This window comes from Polyodon spathula, chromosome 2 (genome assembly GCF_017654505.1).
Source record: "Polyodon spathula isolate WHYD16114869_AA chromosome 2, ASM1765450v1, whole genome shotgun sequence".
NCBI classification, from domain to species: Eukaryota; Metazoa; Chordata; class Actinopteri; order Acipenseriformes; family Polyodontidae; genus Polyodon; species Polyodon spathula.
In genome coordinates, this window is record NC_054535.1 from 102229253 (window position 1) to 102249181 (window position 19929).

The 19929-nt window shown below is 36.5% G+C and overlaps 2 protein-coding genes across 7 annotated transcripts in view; one reads left to right on the forward strand and one right to left on the reverse strand.

The window, feature by feature from the left end:
* The window catches only part of slf1 (SMC5-SMC6 complex localization factor 1), a 64091-nt gene extending 58801 nt beyond the window's left edge, over nt 1-5290 (reverse strand). The window contains exons 1-3 of the mRNA XM_041237698.1: nt 5219-5290; nt 4729-4786; nt 2451-2568 (exon numbers count right to left, since the gene is read on the reverse strand). Coding sequence (XP_041093632.1) covers nt 2451-2567 — 117 coding nt within the window. The 5' untranslated portion in view covers nt 2568; nt 4729-4786; nt 5219-5290. The remainder of the gene's footprint in view (nt 1-2450; nt 2569-4728; nt 4787-5218) is intronic.
* Nucleotides 5291-5950: 660 nt separating this feature from the next.
* Nucleotides 5951-19929, forward strand: part of kiaa0825 (KIAA0825 ortholog) — a 113111-nt gene continuing 99132 nt past the window's right edge. For 2 of the 6 annotated variants that reach the window (XM_041237741.1, XM_041237732.1), the window contains exons 1-4: nt 5951-6366; nt 7032-7084; nt 13190-13329; nt 17303-17471. In XM_041237741.1, the coding sequence (XP_041093675.1) occupies nt 13199-13329; nt 17303-17471 (300 nt within the window). In that variant the 5' untranslated portion in view covers nt 5951-6366; nt 7032-7084; nt 13190-13198. Of the gene's footprint in view, nt 6367-7031; nt 7085-13172; nt 13330-17302; nt 17472-19929 lie in introns of all 6 variants that reach the window. The other 4 variants (XM_041237718.1, XM_041237710.1, XM_041237730.1 and 1 more) reach the window with 4 other exon arrangements.

Here is a 19929-nt window from a genome sequence, read left to right on the forward strand (position 1 = left end):
TATATATGCAGTTAAACAATTCCAATGTACTGTATCCCGACAAGAGATAATTAGACTGCACGTACGGAAATGTTTGTGTTTGCTTCACTGCAATCACGATTTTCTGCATGATACCACACCATGTGAGTATGCGGTGAAGGATGGAACTTTAATGGTTTTAAACATTCATTTTAAATTCAACAATGTAAATGGTACGGAATTATAAATACTGAAGAGTTTGTAGCTTCACATTTCGTTTTCCTTTTTTTTATTGTAGCACTTATTCGGAGTGGCTCTTATGCAAATAAAAAAGCACACTATTTTACTACAACAAATGGCACCTTTGGGTCTTAGGACTCACATACAAATGGCCTAGAATAAGTGAGGCGGAGATCTTTTGGCCCATGTGACTGGGCTTTGCTTAGGATTTATTTATTTATTTATTTATTTAGTAGTCGCTTTTTTTTTTTTTTTTTTTATCATTTTCTCCCAATTTAGAATAGCCAATTATTTTTAGGCTTAGGAGGGCGAAGACAAACATACGCTGTCCTCCGAAGCGTGTGCCGTCAGCCGACCGCTTCTTTTCACACTACTGCCACCTCAGAGCTACAGAGTCGGAGGACAACACAGCTCTGGGCAGCTTACAGGCAAGCCCGCAGGAGCCTGGCCAGACTACAGGGGTCGCTAGTGTGTGGTGAGCAAAGGACACCCTGACCAACCTTTAAGACCCAACTTTAAAAAAGATCTAAGATCAATTGATTACTAGGAACCGGACAAGCTTTGATGGTCCGAAAGACCTTGTCTCGTTTGGAAGTGTTTTTATGTTTTTAACATTTCACGACTTTTATTTTTAACCTGCAATTCAGTGCTAAACCTCCAGATGTCAGTCTAGCCACGCCAGCTAAACTGATCATAAGAATAATTAAGTAATCAACCCATAAAATTCTGGCCAATTAGAAAACACCCCCTAATTATGAGGGACAATTATTGCCATTCTAGAAGTTGATGTATTTAAAGAAAAAGTTTGCCTTTAGGACTTGCTATTTTAGAATAAACAGATGCACCAACAAACTCAACAAGCATTTTTTTACCTGGTGCGCTGCACACCGATGGGTATAACTTATTTTGAAAGCCATAACGTTAGAGTTCAAACGTATAATAAAGTTGCAGAATTAATAAACACACACCGAGCACTGGCATAAGAGTTGTACTGCACAAAGTTTTTGAAAAATTTACAAATTACTACAACCCTGATAAATGCAGAATAAAACCATGTTTTATTTAATCAGCTCACAAGTTTCTAAAGGCAGTATGGATTTTAGACCCACAGCAAGTTTGTAGTTTGAATAAAGAACCCTTCCCGTTAGATTATAATCCAGGGTTTGATGCTGACTGTAAATCAGACATGGAGGGATATCAACTATATGCAAAACAAATGGTAGTAGAATTTCCATTACCGAATTTGAGAAATGCAGATTTCCCAATTTAGCAAGAAAGGCTAGAATATATTTTGTCAGTTGTCACCAATTCTGTGGATGCTGAAAGAAGTTTCTTCATATGGACACATTTTCACAAAGCAAGCAAATCAAGTATCACCTGTGTAAAAGAAAAGACCCGCTTTAACCAAATGACAACGATGCATTTAATAGCTATATATATATATATATATATATATATATATATATATATATATATATATATATATATATATATATATATATATATATATATATATAATATATATAAAATGCACAAGAACTGAGAATGGATTTTTTTTTTGTCTTTTATGCAACATAAGTAACACTTATGGGCTTATTATGAACAACCTTTTTTTGTTACATTATATTCAAAGAACAAAACCACTAAAATCAAAACAAATAAACACAACTTACATGTTACAGAACTACGTGGCCTGTCTTGCGCTGAAAAGCAATCTCTGTTCATCATTTGAAAATACCGCAATTAAACAAACTGTCGTACCAATTAAATAACATTAACAGCATTGGGAAGAACCATCCCCCATAGTTGTATCCCAATTAATCAGCAACCCCGATTATCAGGGTCCCGATAAGGCAGCGCCCACTCTAGTACCAACAATACGCCTATTTGACTCAACAGCAAGCAGATTTGTATAGAAAACCACACAGTTACAATTACTTCTAGAGAATGCAAATACACCGGTCTGTCAAGGTCTGCTTTCTGGTGAAATCACTTTTAATTTAATAAGCTGTGTTAAGTCTAAATGTTTTGTTCAAGCAGTCTTTATTATACAGGTATATGGATCATTTAAAGTGTGTTTGAAATACTTAGTGCTCAATTTTCCTAATATGTCTTCACGGATAGTGAACAGGCATATAATGATCTAAGCAAGAACAATAAAGAATCATACATGCAGTAACAGGACATTACATGGGAAAGGTACAGAATATTAAGTTCCATGATCATGACATTATAAAGAAGAACAAACCCACCGAACCACCAAGATATGTACCCCCCAGTGCCTGGATACACTCTAGAATTTTCTTCTTAATGCTCAATCTTTTGATTCCAGAGATTTGGATAATAGGAGTTGTCCTTGTATCAGCCATCCTAAAAATCAAAACAAAAACAACGTAACACGTTATTTAAATGGCTTGCGAGTTCTGCCAACATATTATATGCAGAACACAAACAGGGAATGTATAGCGAAAGTTTCATAGAGCAAAGATAAAATGTTGGGCTCTGCTCTTAAACATTGGAATTAGAACAGAAAAAATATCTGTATTCCCTAAAACGCTATCCATCCCTTAAAGCCTGATGTGCACAGTTGTTTATGGCATAACTGAACATCTCACTCGAGTATAGAAGGTATAATGATGTCAGGACTTGCACAAAGCATACTGGCAGCATCACAACCACGGGTTGGGAGTGTAACGATACGACAGGTGTCACAATATTCCCGTCGTGATATGTACCAGTTAGGGCTGGGGCAATGCATTGTTTCGTTGGAAGAACCATCAATGGTTGGAAAAAAACAACAACGCATCTATCAGTTAATAATAGGACCGGCAAAATTTGTATCTGCACTCTTATTCCTTGTCTTTCCTTTGTTCCTTTAAATAATAATAATAATACCTCCCCGTCCACTAGGCACCACGCTCGTTTTCAGAGTAAAGGCTGGTTCACGCTGCTCACACGGTTCATACGAACGCAGCACCCTGCATTCAAACCGTAGATGCTGCCACGAGTTGGTATATTTCAACTTCTCAGCGTCAAGTTGGTGACGTCACCCGAGTTCAACCAATCACACGCATTTCTTTCCTTCAGAATTTTTCAAGTAAAATACAATTTGCCGTTTATTATTTGAAATAAATTATACTTGCACAGATGTAGCGGAAAATGTCTAAATAACTAATAAGCATGTACGGTACCATAAATAAACAGATAAATAATCGGAATGAAAACTAACATCTCTGGAATTTAAACCGTGTCTGACGTGACTCTCAGCAGCCTGCGTATTGTGTTTACTGAAAGCGGGATGGTTAAATTGAGCGGGTGAGCACAACAAAGTCTGAGCTAACGTCAGTGAATTTACCATGAAACTGAATGGTGGCATTTGCTATCAATCACACAATTATTATTTGTTTTGGATCGGCGGTTAAATGCGGCCGAGTGCTCGACTCCCCAGTGTGCTGTCTTTTAGAAACCAATCAGAATGAACTAACGCAGGGAGAAGCTCGCTCAATGTGAACTACACTCAGCGTCTGTCTGAAACACATGCCCAGTGTGAACCAGCCTTTAGCGTGACAAAAAATAAAATAAAATAAAACAACTTAGAGACTAGAGGTAGGCCGCATTTAAGGATCTGATTTTGCTATTTAAATTGTCGATTTAATTTAATTTCAGAATAATGCCGTCAGATGTTTGGAAGTTTTTGTTGTTGCTTGTTTTTATTTTTTATTTTTAAACAAAAGAACAAAATGTAAAGGTAAAATGCGCCGGTTTTGTAGTTTTACTGAGCTTCTGTGGCAATACCACCAACTTGCGGGATCATTTAGTACGACAGCACCCGACAAATTATGACAGCGCGATGTGTTCCTGCAAGTGGCAATCTCTCGGGTTTGTTCCGCTAACTGTACTACTGGGGACTCTGCAAACTCTTCAGCATGACAGCAGTGTCAGAAGTGAAACGTGAGCAAAGATTGCTGGGCTTTTAAAACTAGCTAAGAATTCCAAGGCATACTTCAGTTTACTGTGCGGTGAAGCTGTACTTAGACCCTGTGAAGCCTTAGCTAAAGGCCTTCAGAGTGTTAATGCAAGTGCACTTGGAGCACTGTAATGTGTACATTTGTTAACAGAACAGATAACTAAACTAAGGGATGACTCCTCAGTTAAAGAAGACGTGGGTCCGAAACAAACGAAATGCTATGGAAACGGGAATTTTTCGTGTATCTGGTAAATGCTGAACTACAACGACGTTTCAACCAGGATGGAATAAAAACTGCAGCACACAGGGAGCGAATACTTCTGATACTTTCTTTTTGTAACAGTACTTCCTGTTACAAAAAAAGTAATGCTTTGATCTTTCAAGTTTGCTGTCTCCATTTGTTTTACTATGATTCTACAAGCTGAGACGGTTACTCAGAGTGAACATTGTAACAACAGAATCACTTCGAATGACATGAGAAAAACGGATGCGAAAATTAAAATAATAATAATAATAATAATAATAATAATAATAATAATGACATTTTAATCTACAGTACTTACCTTGCAGGTTTACAATGCACCTCTGGGAACTACCTGGGTTTCAGCAAGTTAGTGAAATCTGTGCAAATAAATACAAAACGAATTTACCATTATGTGTTTCACGGAAAAAAAGGAAAAGATAACGGCAATAAATACTGCGTATGTTCAGGTAACAGTCGTGATTGTGTTAAAACTGTTACAGTGCAAATTTAAATTAAAACACGCTTTCTTCAACAACAGAACAACATGGCACTTTGTTGACCCTGGTCTAGATTTTTTATTTTTTTTTAATTACAATGGCTTATAGGTTTAACACTCAAAAAACACGCCAAGTCAAACGTGTCAAGTAAAATAAATAACTCTTCTACGTGAGTTTGTGTATTATCACGTTTCACCGCAATTAGAAGTCTGTCAATCACCGTAGTTAAGTTACATAAACCTACAAACTTAATACACAAAAGAAAAAAAACGAATACATTTAGTGATACAGTGGTAGAATACTGTCACATACCGCTTTACTCCTATCTTGAAAACAAGCTGTCAAAAGAAATATATATATATATATATATATATAAATATATGTACGCTATATATACTGTTTTGTAGTCGCGGGTTACAAGCTACACATGTTCATGTGTGTCTTACAGCTCGTAGGGGGGGGTGGTGTCCTTGGTAATAGAACCACACCTTTTCCTTAGACGTCTGTAAAAAGGACATCTGCAACCACCATTAACAGTGTATTTGGTAACTCGTAGGAAAATAGTCTGACTTATAGATAATCCATATGAATAATTTCTGAAGCTAGGTAAATACCACAGCACCCCCCTGTGTTAAAACTTCGATTGATTTATGGTGTCGTGGGGGTGACACCCTTCAATGTGAGAAAAGTCAGACAGAAGGGTGGGGGGGGGGGGGGGGGGGGGAGGGAGGAGGGAAGGAGGGAGAGAGAGAGAGGTTATTGCAGACAGTACCACTTCTAAAGAGGTGTAAATAAACTTATACATTTACGTGTTTTTATTTTTGTACATTTTACATTTATGATATGTCCTATTATTAAATATTGCTAAAATAACCATTTTGATTACAAACATTCCGTTTGTTCTATTAATTTATACATTCATTTATATGAATTTATTCTACCTGTTTTTTATCAGCATGGTGCAACCCTCGCTGTCGGAAGTATCTCACGGTTGTTTCCGGCTGGTTGTCAGAGACGCTTTTATTTTGGTTAGCTGTTTTGTAAACATACAGGGTTTTCTTTGTTGTGTTTTTTTGTTTTTTTTGTTTTTTTTTATATAGTAAAGACGGTGCAATACAATTCTGGACTGAACACGTTAGCTGGTACCACGAAACTATACATCTTTACTAATAAACACTGAGACTAATAATATGTTTGTAAACATCAGGCAATTATATAATATGAAGTATAGGCGCGTTTTTAAAATGTAGTATGTTTAAAGTGAATTTTGGACTGATAAGTTTGGTTAGTCATATGTCAACGAAAGAAGATACGCTTATCATCAAACATACTGAGGGAAGGTATTTCTTTATGGTGAAGACCATACATTTGCTCAGAACTTTAAAACCACTTTAGGCTGTTTAACATAATATTAATATATAGGTTTAACATTCTGGATTCAACCTTACAGCGACATGCAGGTATGCAGTGTATGTGTGTCTTACAGTACATCAGAAGTGATCAACTAAAATATGCTGTTCTGCACGTTAAACTCATGCTTAACATAAGTTACTAGTAACATGTCGATTTGATTCACTAGATGACGAAGGGCCTTTGTCCAAGGGAATCGATTCATGTTTCTGAAAAGATAATGATAATGAGGTGTAATGAAATTATATTGAACTAGCTTATGTGTGAACTACCTTCTGAAAGTCTTCTGTAGTTTTTTTTTTTTTTTTTTTTTAATAAAATGTATGTATTTCCAATACCGAAGTGCACTGGTTTAGTTAATGTATCTTTTAGCGGTAGCACAAACAGAAGCTTTTGTAAATAGTATCATTCCTAAAAAAAAAAAAAAAAAAAAAAAAAACCGTGAGGTAAAATAAAAAAACGACACAAGCCTTGTTTCACACTCTCTACTGCAGCTAGCACAAAAGGTCAAATAGGGTTGGACATGGTGGGGAAATTAGGTTAACTGATGTGTTAAAAATAATAAAATAAAACTACTCTTCAAGAGCTTCAATTTGAACAGTAGCGGGTAGTTCTGATATGTTTTTTTTTTAAGTTTAGCATCTGTGGAGTGTTTTTAAGCAAAAGGTTTATATTCACACAACTCCCTCTGTCTACACCACCTTTATCTTTCCAGATTTGATTGAAAAAACCCTTTAGGACAACAACTAGAAAATTGTGGCAGCACCGGTAAGTACTACTGTAGCAGAACTTTATTCAGATAGCAGACCTGCTCACATGCTTTGGATACAATGGTGTCATTTGTTATATGGGTCATTCCAGCATGGACCAAAGTTGGTGAACCAGCCATGTAGTTTATTTTTAAACTATTTTAAAGAAACGCAAATGATAAACTGTACAAAAAGAATCGGAAAGTCCCAAGCATACAAACGGTGGTTATATATAAACAGAATATATTTGCATAAAGCGTTAACATGATTAAAAGTTTGCTGCAACAACAGAAAAATGCATCCCTAGCGTGAACACATTTAAATTTGACACCCCAACTGACCATAGTGTCACAATGCGATTGGGAATGGTTGGGATGTTTGAAGACAATGTTATTTTCTATGAGAACTTGTCTTGTTATAAATGATCTATTGCTTGTCTGGATCAATCCTAATTTTGTTAACCATCAGAAAGGAGCAGTGTTAATGTTCCTATTGACATAACAGTCTTACACTTACCCTGTGCATACTATATATTAAAGTGCTATTGACGGTCACTGACTGGAGCGGAATGGCAGATTAATGTGGATCATTTAATTTCCCACAATTGTCAACTAACAATGTGATAGTAAAGCTCAATCTAATTAATCCAGATTTTTTTGGAGTTTAAGTTTTTAATATGAAATTCAGTAGAATGCTGATGTCTGATACAGCGCGTACGAAGAGGGGGTGTGACACATTTGTTCTCTGGGTTGCTGAATGGATTCATCTTCTTCAGGCAAGCTCAAAGCCAGGTTAGCAGAAAAAAAAAATCAATAATACTTGCAGCAGCAAAACTCAGAACCACCCATAATGACTGCAAACCTCATAATACAACTAATAATATGACATTACTTTCTTACTACTGCAGTATGCTTTTCATGACACTGTAAGCACAAGATCACCAGCCTAAGTTCTGCATTTATCACACTGTTACTATGGCATAAAGGATGGCAAAAAGCGATCTTCTAAATCAGGGACATAGGAACTGGTACGGTTGATACAGCGATGGCCGTACCACTTTTTTTGTCCATTTCAAAACCATATATTATTATTATTTAATTTGTGTCCCCAATTATTGTTTTTTTTTCCCCAGTTTGGACTCCCCCATTACCTCACCACTGCTAATTGTTCATGCTTACGAGCGCTGAAGTTGCCTTCACTTCCTATTCTGTTCTTAGTCAATAGCGCTAGACCTTCAGCGTTGCTAGGCTACTGAACGTCAAATACAGAGGTGGTAATCTTGGTGGATCATTTAAAAACGACAAACGTTTAAAAGCACTCAGCAAGAACAGTGCATCTTTTTTTATTGCTGTTCTGCTGCTGGTCAAGCATGACAGGATATTCAGAATATTTAAAATTGTCCATACTGGGAATGCTCTTCATTTAAACTGTAATAATATCTGCAAGAATATATTTACTGACGTATATTCCTACCCAAACAACTTGCCTTAAAAATGGCATTTGTGCTGACTTAAAAAAAGTCGATTAACAGCCAGATTGACTTAATGAGTCTTTCTTTTTACTCCAGCAAATGATGTGTTGCACACTTAAAATATTTGAACTCAAAGTTTGTATTGAAAGATTCATATTTCTAACACTAAAACAGTAAGGAGAAACGCATACAAGTAAATACTGCGCTCGTCTTCCTGCGCCTTCCAATGAATGCTACAACGTGCACATGTATTTTACTTTCCCTTTCATATGTGATCGTCTTTTTCAAGTAATACAAAAACACAAACAGGATTATTTTACTTCTCTATTTAATCAAGTAAAAATATTTTACTTGATTAAATAAACTCTGGTGTGTATCCACTTTCTGTCATGCAGATCGGTAATGCCGATTCAATCATGCCACATCCAGCTAAGACATTGTTATATTCCTTTCTGTTTTCCTTTCCTATAGCCATAGAAAGTGAGTTCTAATTTAAATTAACCAGAGTAAAAGTAAGGGGGCCAAACTATATATTACCCCCCCCTCCCCCTGTCGATAAAGGGCAGGGGCCATGGTGCCCCTGCACTGGTTTCAATTTTCCAAAATGGCAATTTGGAAAAACGCAGGTAGTAAATAGGCCATTCAGTACTTTCTGGTTTGATAAATGGAAGTGGCTTCATTACGGTGAAAGCAGTGACTGTGTGCATTTTGCTTTATATGTGTAAAGGCATATCGAAACAAACTAATTACTGCTTTGGTATCTAAAGGATTTAGCAACTGGAAAGATGCTTGTATTAACTTTAGAAAACACGAACTGTCACAGAAGTTCTGTTTTCAAGGTTGTGACTGCTCCCAAGTCATTCCGTGATGCTGGTGAGTGTCTGTCATCAGTCCATTAACAACGGAAGAGTGATCGGCATCATTGCTTTTTAAAAATACTTAGCTTGGCAGAGTTTAGCTTTAGGCGGAGATGGGGATGAATCGGATTCAAACTTTTATACAGACAATCAAATTAAGAGCTAACGATGACCCTAGGCTTATTATCTGGAATGAAAAATAAACAGACAAATACACATCGGCAGAAATTCCAAATGAGAGGCTGCACGTTTTAGGCTTAAGAGTCCTTGTGAAATTAGTGAAAGTACACTCAGCTGAATTTAATAATCATTGATGAAATCAGGGATTCTGCCAACAAGGAACAGGTTGTAGTTTGTGTTAGATGGGGGTAGATGACCATTAAGAAGCTCAGAATAATTTTTGGGATTATATGGATTTGGAGGAAATGATGCAAAAACACCGGTGCGTGTAATCTGAGACGTTCTGATGCGTTCTAATACATCACAAAAGTCGGGGCACTGTTATGATGGTGCTGTTGCTAAGGCTGGAAAAAGTCAGGTGTGGCACTGCAGATACCTGATGCAGAGCCAAAGGTATTGTTTGTCCACTGTTATGGACATTCTTTAAACTTAGCATGCTGTGATGTTGTTAACATGTGCAAAGATTTCAAAACTGGTCTTGAGGTAACTCATGAAATAACAAAATTGATTAAAAAAAACTTAAAAAAAAAAACTTAAAAAAAAAAAAAAAAAAATAAAATAAAATTCCCAACAGAGGAACTTGCTTTGAACAATTTAAAAAATCTTGCACCTAATGTCCCGGGACTTTGTGTTCTGTGTCCAACAAGGTGGACTGTGAAAGGGAAGTCTCTCAAAAGTGTTTTGGATAACTATGACATACTTCAGAACACATGGATTGTCCATGAAGACCGAGGTCCAAACCCAGAAAATAAAAATAGAATGTTGGGTGTTGCCTTCACCAAGGGTGCTGCCCTTGGTGAGGTTTTATTTCGTCACTGTGATAACCTCAGCACAGCTTTGCACTCTCCAGAAATATGTGCGTCAGAAGGACAGAATTTAGCAAGAATGACTGTAGTAATTTTAAAATCTCTGACAAGCAAGGCTGAGTTTCAGAAGTTTTGAGAAATGGCCAGTAACCTGGATGTGGGTGAACCACAGCTCCCTCGAAAGAGGAAAGCACCATGTAGATCTGAAGACGGTACAGTGCTTTGAAAATAAGTAAACATTATCTCTTTACAACCATGAGCCATGCCCCCCTGAATCATCTTATGATTCTTCACATCCACAAAACCGTAACAGACAACTTGAACTTAGTGGAAGTTGCCAACGAGTTTGTAGAAGGCTTGGAGCACTGCCGATATGTCTTTGACAAATCCACTGCTGAAGATCTCAAGTAGGCTATGAAAGAATACAGTCATGTATTGTGGACTGGACAAACTAATTGGGCATGTATCCTATTTGTATTATAGTTTTAGTTTCTATTTAAATAGAAACTAAAACTATAGTTTGATATTTTATTTGGTATGAAAGCAGTTTGATGTGCAGCGCTTTGTGACGCTTCCTCTTGAAAGGCGCTATATAAAATAAAGGTTGTTGTTTTGACTTCTTTCTGCTTATTTATGTCACTTTCGTTATTGGCATTTACAGTGCTTGGCAAATATTCTAAAAAATACTGCTGCATATGTGCTTTTCAGCATTTTGGTTTTGTAATAGAATAGAAATGGCACTCTCACTATATAACTACTGGAGTGGGAAGAAAATTTAAGTGAAGCAAATAAGACAAGACAACTGCTAAGAACGGGACCAGTCTTATCGTCATCATAATCATTTAATTATATATACTGTAGCTGCAATAGATACAATATCTACAACTAAAACCCCCAAAATAACTAATAAAACCAGATAAAGCCTTCATAAACAATTAAGTTTAAAGACTTTTCCTGAACACTAGAATCCCTGTTGTTCCTTGTAAGTGCATTTCATAGCTTGGATGCTTAATGGTTTAAATGCCCGGTCACCCACTGACATCAACCTAAAAGGTGGAACAACCAACAATACTAAGTTGGAGGACCTGAGAGAGTGGGTGGGTAAATACAGTAATGTACCAGAAGGTAGGACACGTAATTGAGGGTGGCACCATGCTAATTTTTTTTAGGTCAGTTAATTAGTTTTGCTCTGCACTATAAAGGCATGAACAATAGATAGAATGCTGGATCAATTAAATAAAATTCAAGAGAACACACGATCAATAAATGATCAAGCACCTCAGACAGTAGCATTAAAGGGCATTTTTGTGAATGCTGTACAGAGAAGTACAGGACCAGACTGGCAGGGTAGCAAGCAACACTGTCACCCCTTAGAGTGAGGTCCCTTCAGGGCATAGGTATATATACACTGTAAGGGCTGCTTGGAAACTTCCAGTGCACACAGGCTATCTACACTAGCTATGTGCATAAATCAGTCTTCTGTCTTGTTGATCTGGCAGCTTTCAAAAACACTAAAGTCTTCACTTTTTCAAAATAAATAATACAAAACCCTAGTCCCACTCCTCCTAATTAGAGTTTTTCGTTGACAATATAAACTTGACACTTCATCATTGCTCTCACATTTATCAGTGATGAGTGACGATGTGCATCCTTTTGTGCAACATATTGCTTTTTTTTCCCCTTTTCAGTATAATGAAATTGTTGGCTTTCTAATCCCATAAATGAAACTGCACAGCGCAACTTCTCATCAGCATCCTGTTAGGAAAAAAAAAGAAAACTATATAATAAAGTACAAGCTTAACTATAAGGATTGTCAAGTGAGGAAATAATATTTGTCCAGCTGGATAGCTTTCTTTTGTCAAGGCTAAATGAATGTTGAGAGTCTGTCTCTGACTTGAAGGCTCCTGTGTCAGGACGGTAATGCAGACTGTTTGTGGTTTGACAGGGATTATTAAAATCAGGCGAGATGAAGGGAAGAGAGTGTGAGAAAGTGAAATTGACACTGACATTCTCCATTATATTCCACTTGACTCGTGATGACTATGCTGATACCATACATCCTAAGTGTGGAATTTGATGTTAGGAAATGTTAAGTATCAAGTACTAAAGAATACAGCACTGGTATTTGATTGTTTATTTAAAACAAGAGTGAAGAGGAAAGGCCTTTTCTGAACTCATTACAGTCTTGCAGCCTTTACACGGACTGGCAGTTTTTGTACACCACCCTACCAAGTATAATAACAGTGTATGTTGGAGAGTAGTTTTTATATGAATGTAGTTTGTGTGTGTTTTTAAAAATAAATAAATGCAGAACAACCTTCTAGTCGTGAAAAGCCACAGATGGAAAATTTTGGAGCATATAACTGGGGGGACGACAGGATTACATCTACTCTCGTAATGGAAATCATGCCTTTTTTTTTTTTACTGTATATCATGTATTATGCATTTCTCTGTATTTAAATTATTATGGATTTTCTTACTGCATCTTGTAAAGCGCTTTGTGATGGTGGTCCACTATCCACTATGAAAGGCGCTGGATAAAATAAAGCTTGATTGATTGATTGATTGATCAACCACCAATCTGTGTTTATCTCGGATTTGATGCAATCCCAGTGGATTCCTGGTACTGAAAAAATGTTCCAACAAAACCCCCCTGTGCCTCATCCCAGTGGGATATAGGTTGAACAAATCAAGCAAGGTAAAGTGGGACATAAATGCCCACAACATGACACAACATGATCCCCCCCATTGTTGTGCTGTTATAGTAATGCTTTGACTTTGTTATATCTGCAGAATGTGCTTGTTTGCAGCTACCAGAGATGGACTGGCAGGGAGAGTATCTGCAGGACCATTCGTTTTTAGACTGCTTACTCGGTGGTGTGCCTGGGAATTTGGAACTGCAACAAGTACTTGGTGACACAGAGGAGAAGCTGAAGTTGAATGCCTTGTGGTAAGTCTTTCACGTATGGCTCATATGTGTTGTGTTTAAAATCCTCTGGGGATATAGAGTAAGTGTATGTATGTAATTAAAACTATAGATACAAGTTATACAAACTCTCAATACAATATTTGAGCAACAGAACTGCAAACCAATAAGAATGATTTGAAAATACAGGTCTGTAGTGTGGAAAGTGTCTTAGGTTGATGATAAATGGCTTGCAGTTTTCACCATGGGTTTTGGTTTAATTCTGCACAGGTGCTTCTTTAAGTCTGCATTTTGTAGGTGGAACCACATTTTCACAAGGTTATATCTCATGAACTAATTGACCTACAGACACCTGCCTTTCGAGATTTCTCACAAATCTCAATAACTATTAAACTTTTTTTGCAATTAGACACCCACAATTTGTATTGTAATCCGGACATTTGACATGAATTGCCCTTCTTCAATTAGTTTTCAATTAACATACGTAAGCTGTACTTTCATTGTTTGACATTCAATTTATAACATCTGTAATGTATTTATACTAAAGGAGACATAGCCATAGCTACACATGCCATTAAAATCTTTGTTTACCCTTCCTTTACCTTTTTATGATAAAAAAGAAAATAATTCTAAATGGTTCAGGGTTCTGTTGCTAAATCTAGCTGGCTGTCACCTTGCTTGTAGGTCTGTGTTTGCAATGTCTGATTGCATCCTGTTTCTTTGAGAAATCATGTGATATAGTTGACTTCAGTCTGGTTCACAGTGACGTATAAAAACATGTGTAGTGAATATATCTGAAATATCTTCTGTTTTTTTTTATTTAAAAATAAAATGATAAAAAATGAGTGGTTTAGCTATTCTAAAGGGTCATGATATTGTGAAATGTTCTTTCTGGATTCTCTCAATTTTTATTCGAATGTGAGTAGAACTGCTTGGCTTTTCACTGTTTCAAAATACAATTTTTTAAATCATAAATGGTAAGTTTTTGTCGACATCTTTACTCTTATAAAATAATCTTTCATAGAAAATCGGTTTACCCTGTTTTACATTATCTAGTAAATTTGACATTGTGTTAAATAAAACCCAATAAGATTGGGTTTAGTGATTCTTTGATGCTATTAACATCTCTAAACACTGTTAATAAATTTGTCTCCCATACATGTAACACACCCCAAATATTTTAGGCAAATTTAGAATTACTAAAATAAATATTTCAACTAGGTTTTTTTCATTGTCTTCAAAAGTCTTCATATATTATTTTAGGTAAGTTGCACCAGAGACACTGTAAAGTATGCGATGATAAATTACAAATGAGTGTAAATGAGTCAAAACCCTCAATAGCCCCTTTAGACAATACACTCATATGACAGCTTACCATGAAATAAATATCTGCATTAACAATTCTCTTACTTTCCACTTATTGTAATATTCACTGATACACTGGTTCTGCTTTTTCTTGGCCGCCTCAGGGTGGTCCATTGAAATGCACCTGCCTAATTCACTTATCAGTGTCTGGGACAAATTACGAGGGGGGGAAAAAAAACAAAAAAACTCTACTCCTGTGAAGGTTTTAACCTATTCATGGGTCAAAGTCATTGGCTAGCACCCAGACTCAGATGTCAGAGATTTGTTTAAGAGCGGCTTCCTAATTGAAGCAGATTGAGATAGACTGACAACGGCCAGGGCTTTCCAAATTGAAATGCTGTAATCCTGTAGGTTTCATCAAATCAGACACTTCTGGAGGCCACCATAAAGGTCTTTAATGAGGTGTCACTGAGGCCAGGGTGTATAAGCAGGGCATCGTATTTCACAAGCTGGGAAAGGCTTACAGTAGATAAGGAGAGTTCATGCCAATCTTTGTCATGCTTCGATCAGGTATTCACTGACACAGGTCTCTCCCAGAGCTGTGCTACTCAGAAACTAAGTAGGCCACAGGCAACGAAGTATCCTTTTTCATTGCAGTAATTCACTTTCCCTAAATATAAAAAGAGTCCTTTGATAGTGAGGAGATATTTGTTTCAGAGCAATTCATTTTGAACACACTGAAGCTCAGACTTATTTGAAAGATATCTTTTCCTCCACTTTTCAGAGCTCAATAGCACCAGAGCCCACCCACACTAAATTAATTTTGACAGAGAACTTAAGATACTGTCAAACCACTGACTAATGAGTGGATTCGGTTTCTGTAAATCACAGAGCTGTGAAATGTGCCATCATTACTAATAAAAGTGCCACGTCGCCTTTTCAGGCTTTAGTGTCATTTCTGGTTTGAAAACAATTAGATTTCATTTGGAAGTGATTGATGTGATTTAAGAGAGGAAAAATAAATAACACTCTGCCTTGAGTATTTGTTTAGTAAGAATTCTTAAACATCAGAATTTCTTTCAAAACCCTCCCAGGCCTTTAGTAGTGATGCAGGGTTCCTTGTGCTATACATAGTGTTTTTTGCAAAGGGCATGGCTAATCCTTTTGAGGTGTCTCTGAGTCTAAAGGTAGTGGACGCACCTCTAGGTGGAAGGTTAGTGATTCTTATCATGCATGTGGGGCTGTCTTTGACATTGCTCATCTACTGAACATCCTGGTATACCGTATGTGGAAGGCACATTATGTAAATATAAAATGATGCCGCATCACAAATAAAATAAATAACCATTTGTGTTTTGTACTAGCCAAATTCCAAAAAAGGCAAAATGAAAAGTTGACATTTCTAATTATACCCCTCAGTCTACCTTAATTAATTCTTTAATTTGCCATCCGGAGACTGAGCATTCTTAAAAGTGTGTTACGTCTCAGTGGATCAAGCCTGTGTACATATCTTTAAATATTAGAACAGCAAAGTTGCATTTCCAGTGACTTGCAACATGTGCTTGCTAGCCAATAATAGCCAGAACTTTACTACTGTACCCTTTGCTATTCTTTACCATGGAGTATGCTTTTATAAGGTTGCATTGTATATTATTTAATGTTTAAATGATGGCAGAGAACGCTATAATTTATACAGAAGCTGTTTTTTTTCCAGCTAAACAGTTCAAGCACATTACAATTTCAGAGCACTAAACTAATTTATCGCAAATAATTAAAACATTTATCTGAGCTTTTATAAATGCCGAATACAGTGCAACATTGTATTTATTGATTTAGTGAAATAAAACATCTTGTTTATAGTCTTAAAATGTGGACGCTTAAGAGATTCAGTTTCAATGTCAGCTGCTACACCAGCACAATATTTTACAGCTCCCTTTGTACAAACAATTAGACTCATCAATGGGCAAGTATAATACAAGTGAAAACACAGCTTGTCAGAAATGTGATACACTTCTGTGTTTTTAAATAAGCGAAACTGCTTTTTGGCTTTCTGCCAGCAACTTGATACTGAAAGACATTGCCAAGCACAAACTAATTTGTATACCGTTTTATGAAACAGGCCCCTAAAAATTAATTATTTTTTTATATGCAACAGTTTGTGATTTAATGAAATTTTCAGGTTTTTTTTTTTTTATCTCTCTTAGTAATTTATGATATTTATATCTAGGGACATCTGGGCTTATGGTAACCAGCATTGCATTTTGACAGCATTTTATTAGACAAAAACCAGCAGGCAATGATTTTTTTTTTTCATTATTTTTGTATGTATATTTGAGACTCCTGCCCTATTGTTTAATATTATTTTCCGTTGTTTTTAATTAATTACAAATTTGTTTTGTTTTTTCTTTGAAAAAGTTGTTTTGGGGAACTTTAACTGTGACCATAATTCAGAACTGTGGATGCCTTCTTTAATGTATCTATCTATCTATCTATCTATCTATCTATCTATCTATCTATCTATTATTATTATTATTATTATTATTATTATTATTATTATTATTATTATGCAGTAATCTAAACAGATGTTGTTTTCATCCACTCCAGATAATGGCAAACTGTTTCACTTAGAAAATTGTGTAAGGAGTTTTCTGAAAGCCACTGTATAAGTCATTTCAGTTGTGTTTCTTGTAAGCATTGAACAGAGACTGAAGGAGCTGCAGGTGGAACTGAATGATACCTGGACAGAAGAGAAGCTGCCATGTACGACTGACAACCCTCAGTGGTTCAACCCCAGCAATTTCAGCTCACTCAAACCATCCTGTACTGGCCATCAGGAGCTACTGGACTTCCTAAAAGCCCTGGTAAATGTGCTGTTGTTAAGCTGGTCAAGGTGCATGTTGATTAAAATTAAAATCTCATGCTCTAGATGGAGATCCACTTTTGGATTTATTTTTATACTGAAGCTGTGACTCACCCAGTAAAAACAAATCCATAAAAAAAGTTAAATACTTAATTTTATGTAGATATTGTAAAAAAATTAATAGATAAATAAATAAACCGAACAGTACATTTTGCAAATACTAAAAGTAATTAAATGATAAAAACAACTAACCTAATGTGCGATCTGTGCCTGCTTTTCCTCGGTAAGGTTTCTCCAATAAGGTGTTATGCTATAACTCTGAGGTCATCCCACATATGAAGCTTGTTCCTGTATTTCATTATGATTTGTTGCCATGCCGGAAAATCCCCTTTCAACTAAATACGTTGTTGTAAACGACAGCAAATGCTTGCTTGCTTTCAGCGCAATATTGGGATATTCACATTTAACCAGGATCCAAAATGGTGATAGAGAAACATCCACAAATGTCAATTTCAAAGATCCGTCACAAGAACGTTTTATGAGATCGTTTTCACAGTCAAGACTCTCGATCTCCATAGTAAAAGGGTGTTAAATCCACTCAATGTTTGAATTAGGATGCCAAGGAAATACTCGTCAAATTGAACTACGAGAGCAGAGAGGTGGTTTACAACCTCTGTTCTTACCCGACTGAAATCTTGGGCTTCATCATGGTCAAAAGTTTCAGTCATGAGAGGAAACACATCAGTACACCAATCAGCAAACTGCTTCCCACATAGTTTCAGCTTCTCTTTTTTTTTTTTTTTAAAAGCTGTGATTTTATCGTTTTGCTCAAAAATGTTACCTCCATGGCCTGCAGTTATACTTTAGTTGGTTGAGGTGACTGAATATATCTGCCAGGTAAGCAAGTTTTGCAAGCCACTCTCGTCAAAATACTCTGCCAAATCAGATTTTTTTTATCCATCAAAAATGAATGCACCTCTAAACGGAGCACATTAAGGTGATGCAACACCTTACCACTTGACAGCCAATGAGCTTCAATGTGCCATAAAAGGTGGAACTGTTCGCATCTCATTTCCCTGCGCAGCACTTCAAAACAGCGAGCATTGACGGTGTGTGCTTTATAAAGTTAATACATTTTGTAGCTGCCCTTAATACAGCATGCAGTTCGGGGCTTAGTTTTTTTGATGGTATGCCCTCTTTGTGGAGAAAACAATAGTGCTAAGTAGAATCTTTTGCTACTTGCAAATTCCACTGAACAACCCCTGACTTTCTCCCCGTCATAGCGACAGCAACATCGGTAGCAATTCCCACAGTTCTTCCATTCCAATGTGTTTTCTACCATAAAAGTGTTCAAAACCTTGAAAATCTCCTTTGCTGTTGTTTTTATGGGGAGTTCTACACTAATCAGCAAATCCTCCAGTAAATCACCATTGCAGCAGTAACATACATACACAAGCAAAACTGCACATTCAGCCTCATCTGTTGACTCGTCTATTTGAATGGCAAACAACGTGCTCACTTTCACAAAATCCACAAATTGCTCTTTAATGTCTTTTGAAGGGTTTGTTATCCTCCTGTGTACAGTGTCATTCGATAGCGGGATACACTTAAGTTTCCTTTCAGCAGAGTCTCGGAACATTTCGGTACACATATCCAAAGCAGCTGGCAATGTGAACTCTTTTGATATCGTGTGGGCTTTCTTACATTTAGCTGTACTCTGCAAAACTAGAAAGGAAGCTTTCAAAGCACTCTGAGATACAGGAGAAATGCAGCTAACCATATTTCTTTTGTGTTTGTATCTGCTTCAATTTCCCTTTCAAGTAAGCCAAAGGTTTACCTTTATCACCCAGGTGTAGCATTTGTTGATGCGTTTTAATTTTTGACGATGTGCTTTCATTGGCAAGCACTTCACAGCAAGTTGCAGTTTGGGTTCAGTTTCAGAGCCGATGTAGGTGAAGCTTAGCTGAAGATACGATTTGTCGTGTTTACGTTTAGGCCCACCACTTCTTATTTTGTTTTTCGCTATGCCTTCGGTTTCTGCTTGCCCTGTGGTGATGCAGCTTCTTGGTCAGGCCCAATGCGTTTAAAAAAACTATCCTTTTTTTTTTGTTTTAATTCACTAATCTAATTAATTGTAATTATTTTTATTTTATTTTGTTTTACGTACACTTTATTTAACCTTATTTTCAAATGTTCGAACAGTACTATTAATTTTTTGGGGAAATGACCCGCTGGTTCAGAAATGATTCTCTAGCAGCGGTTTTCAACCCCGTTCCAGGGGACCCACTGTGTCTGCTGGTTTTCATTCTAACCGAGTTCTCAATTACTTAACTAGACCCTTAATTGAAATGGTAATTTGCTTAATTAAACCTTTTTAGCTGTTTTCATAATAACTTTATATAAGTAATAACATTTTATAAGTAACTTGAAATTGGCAACTTTGTAGGAACTGAGAACAA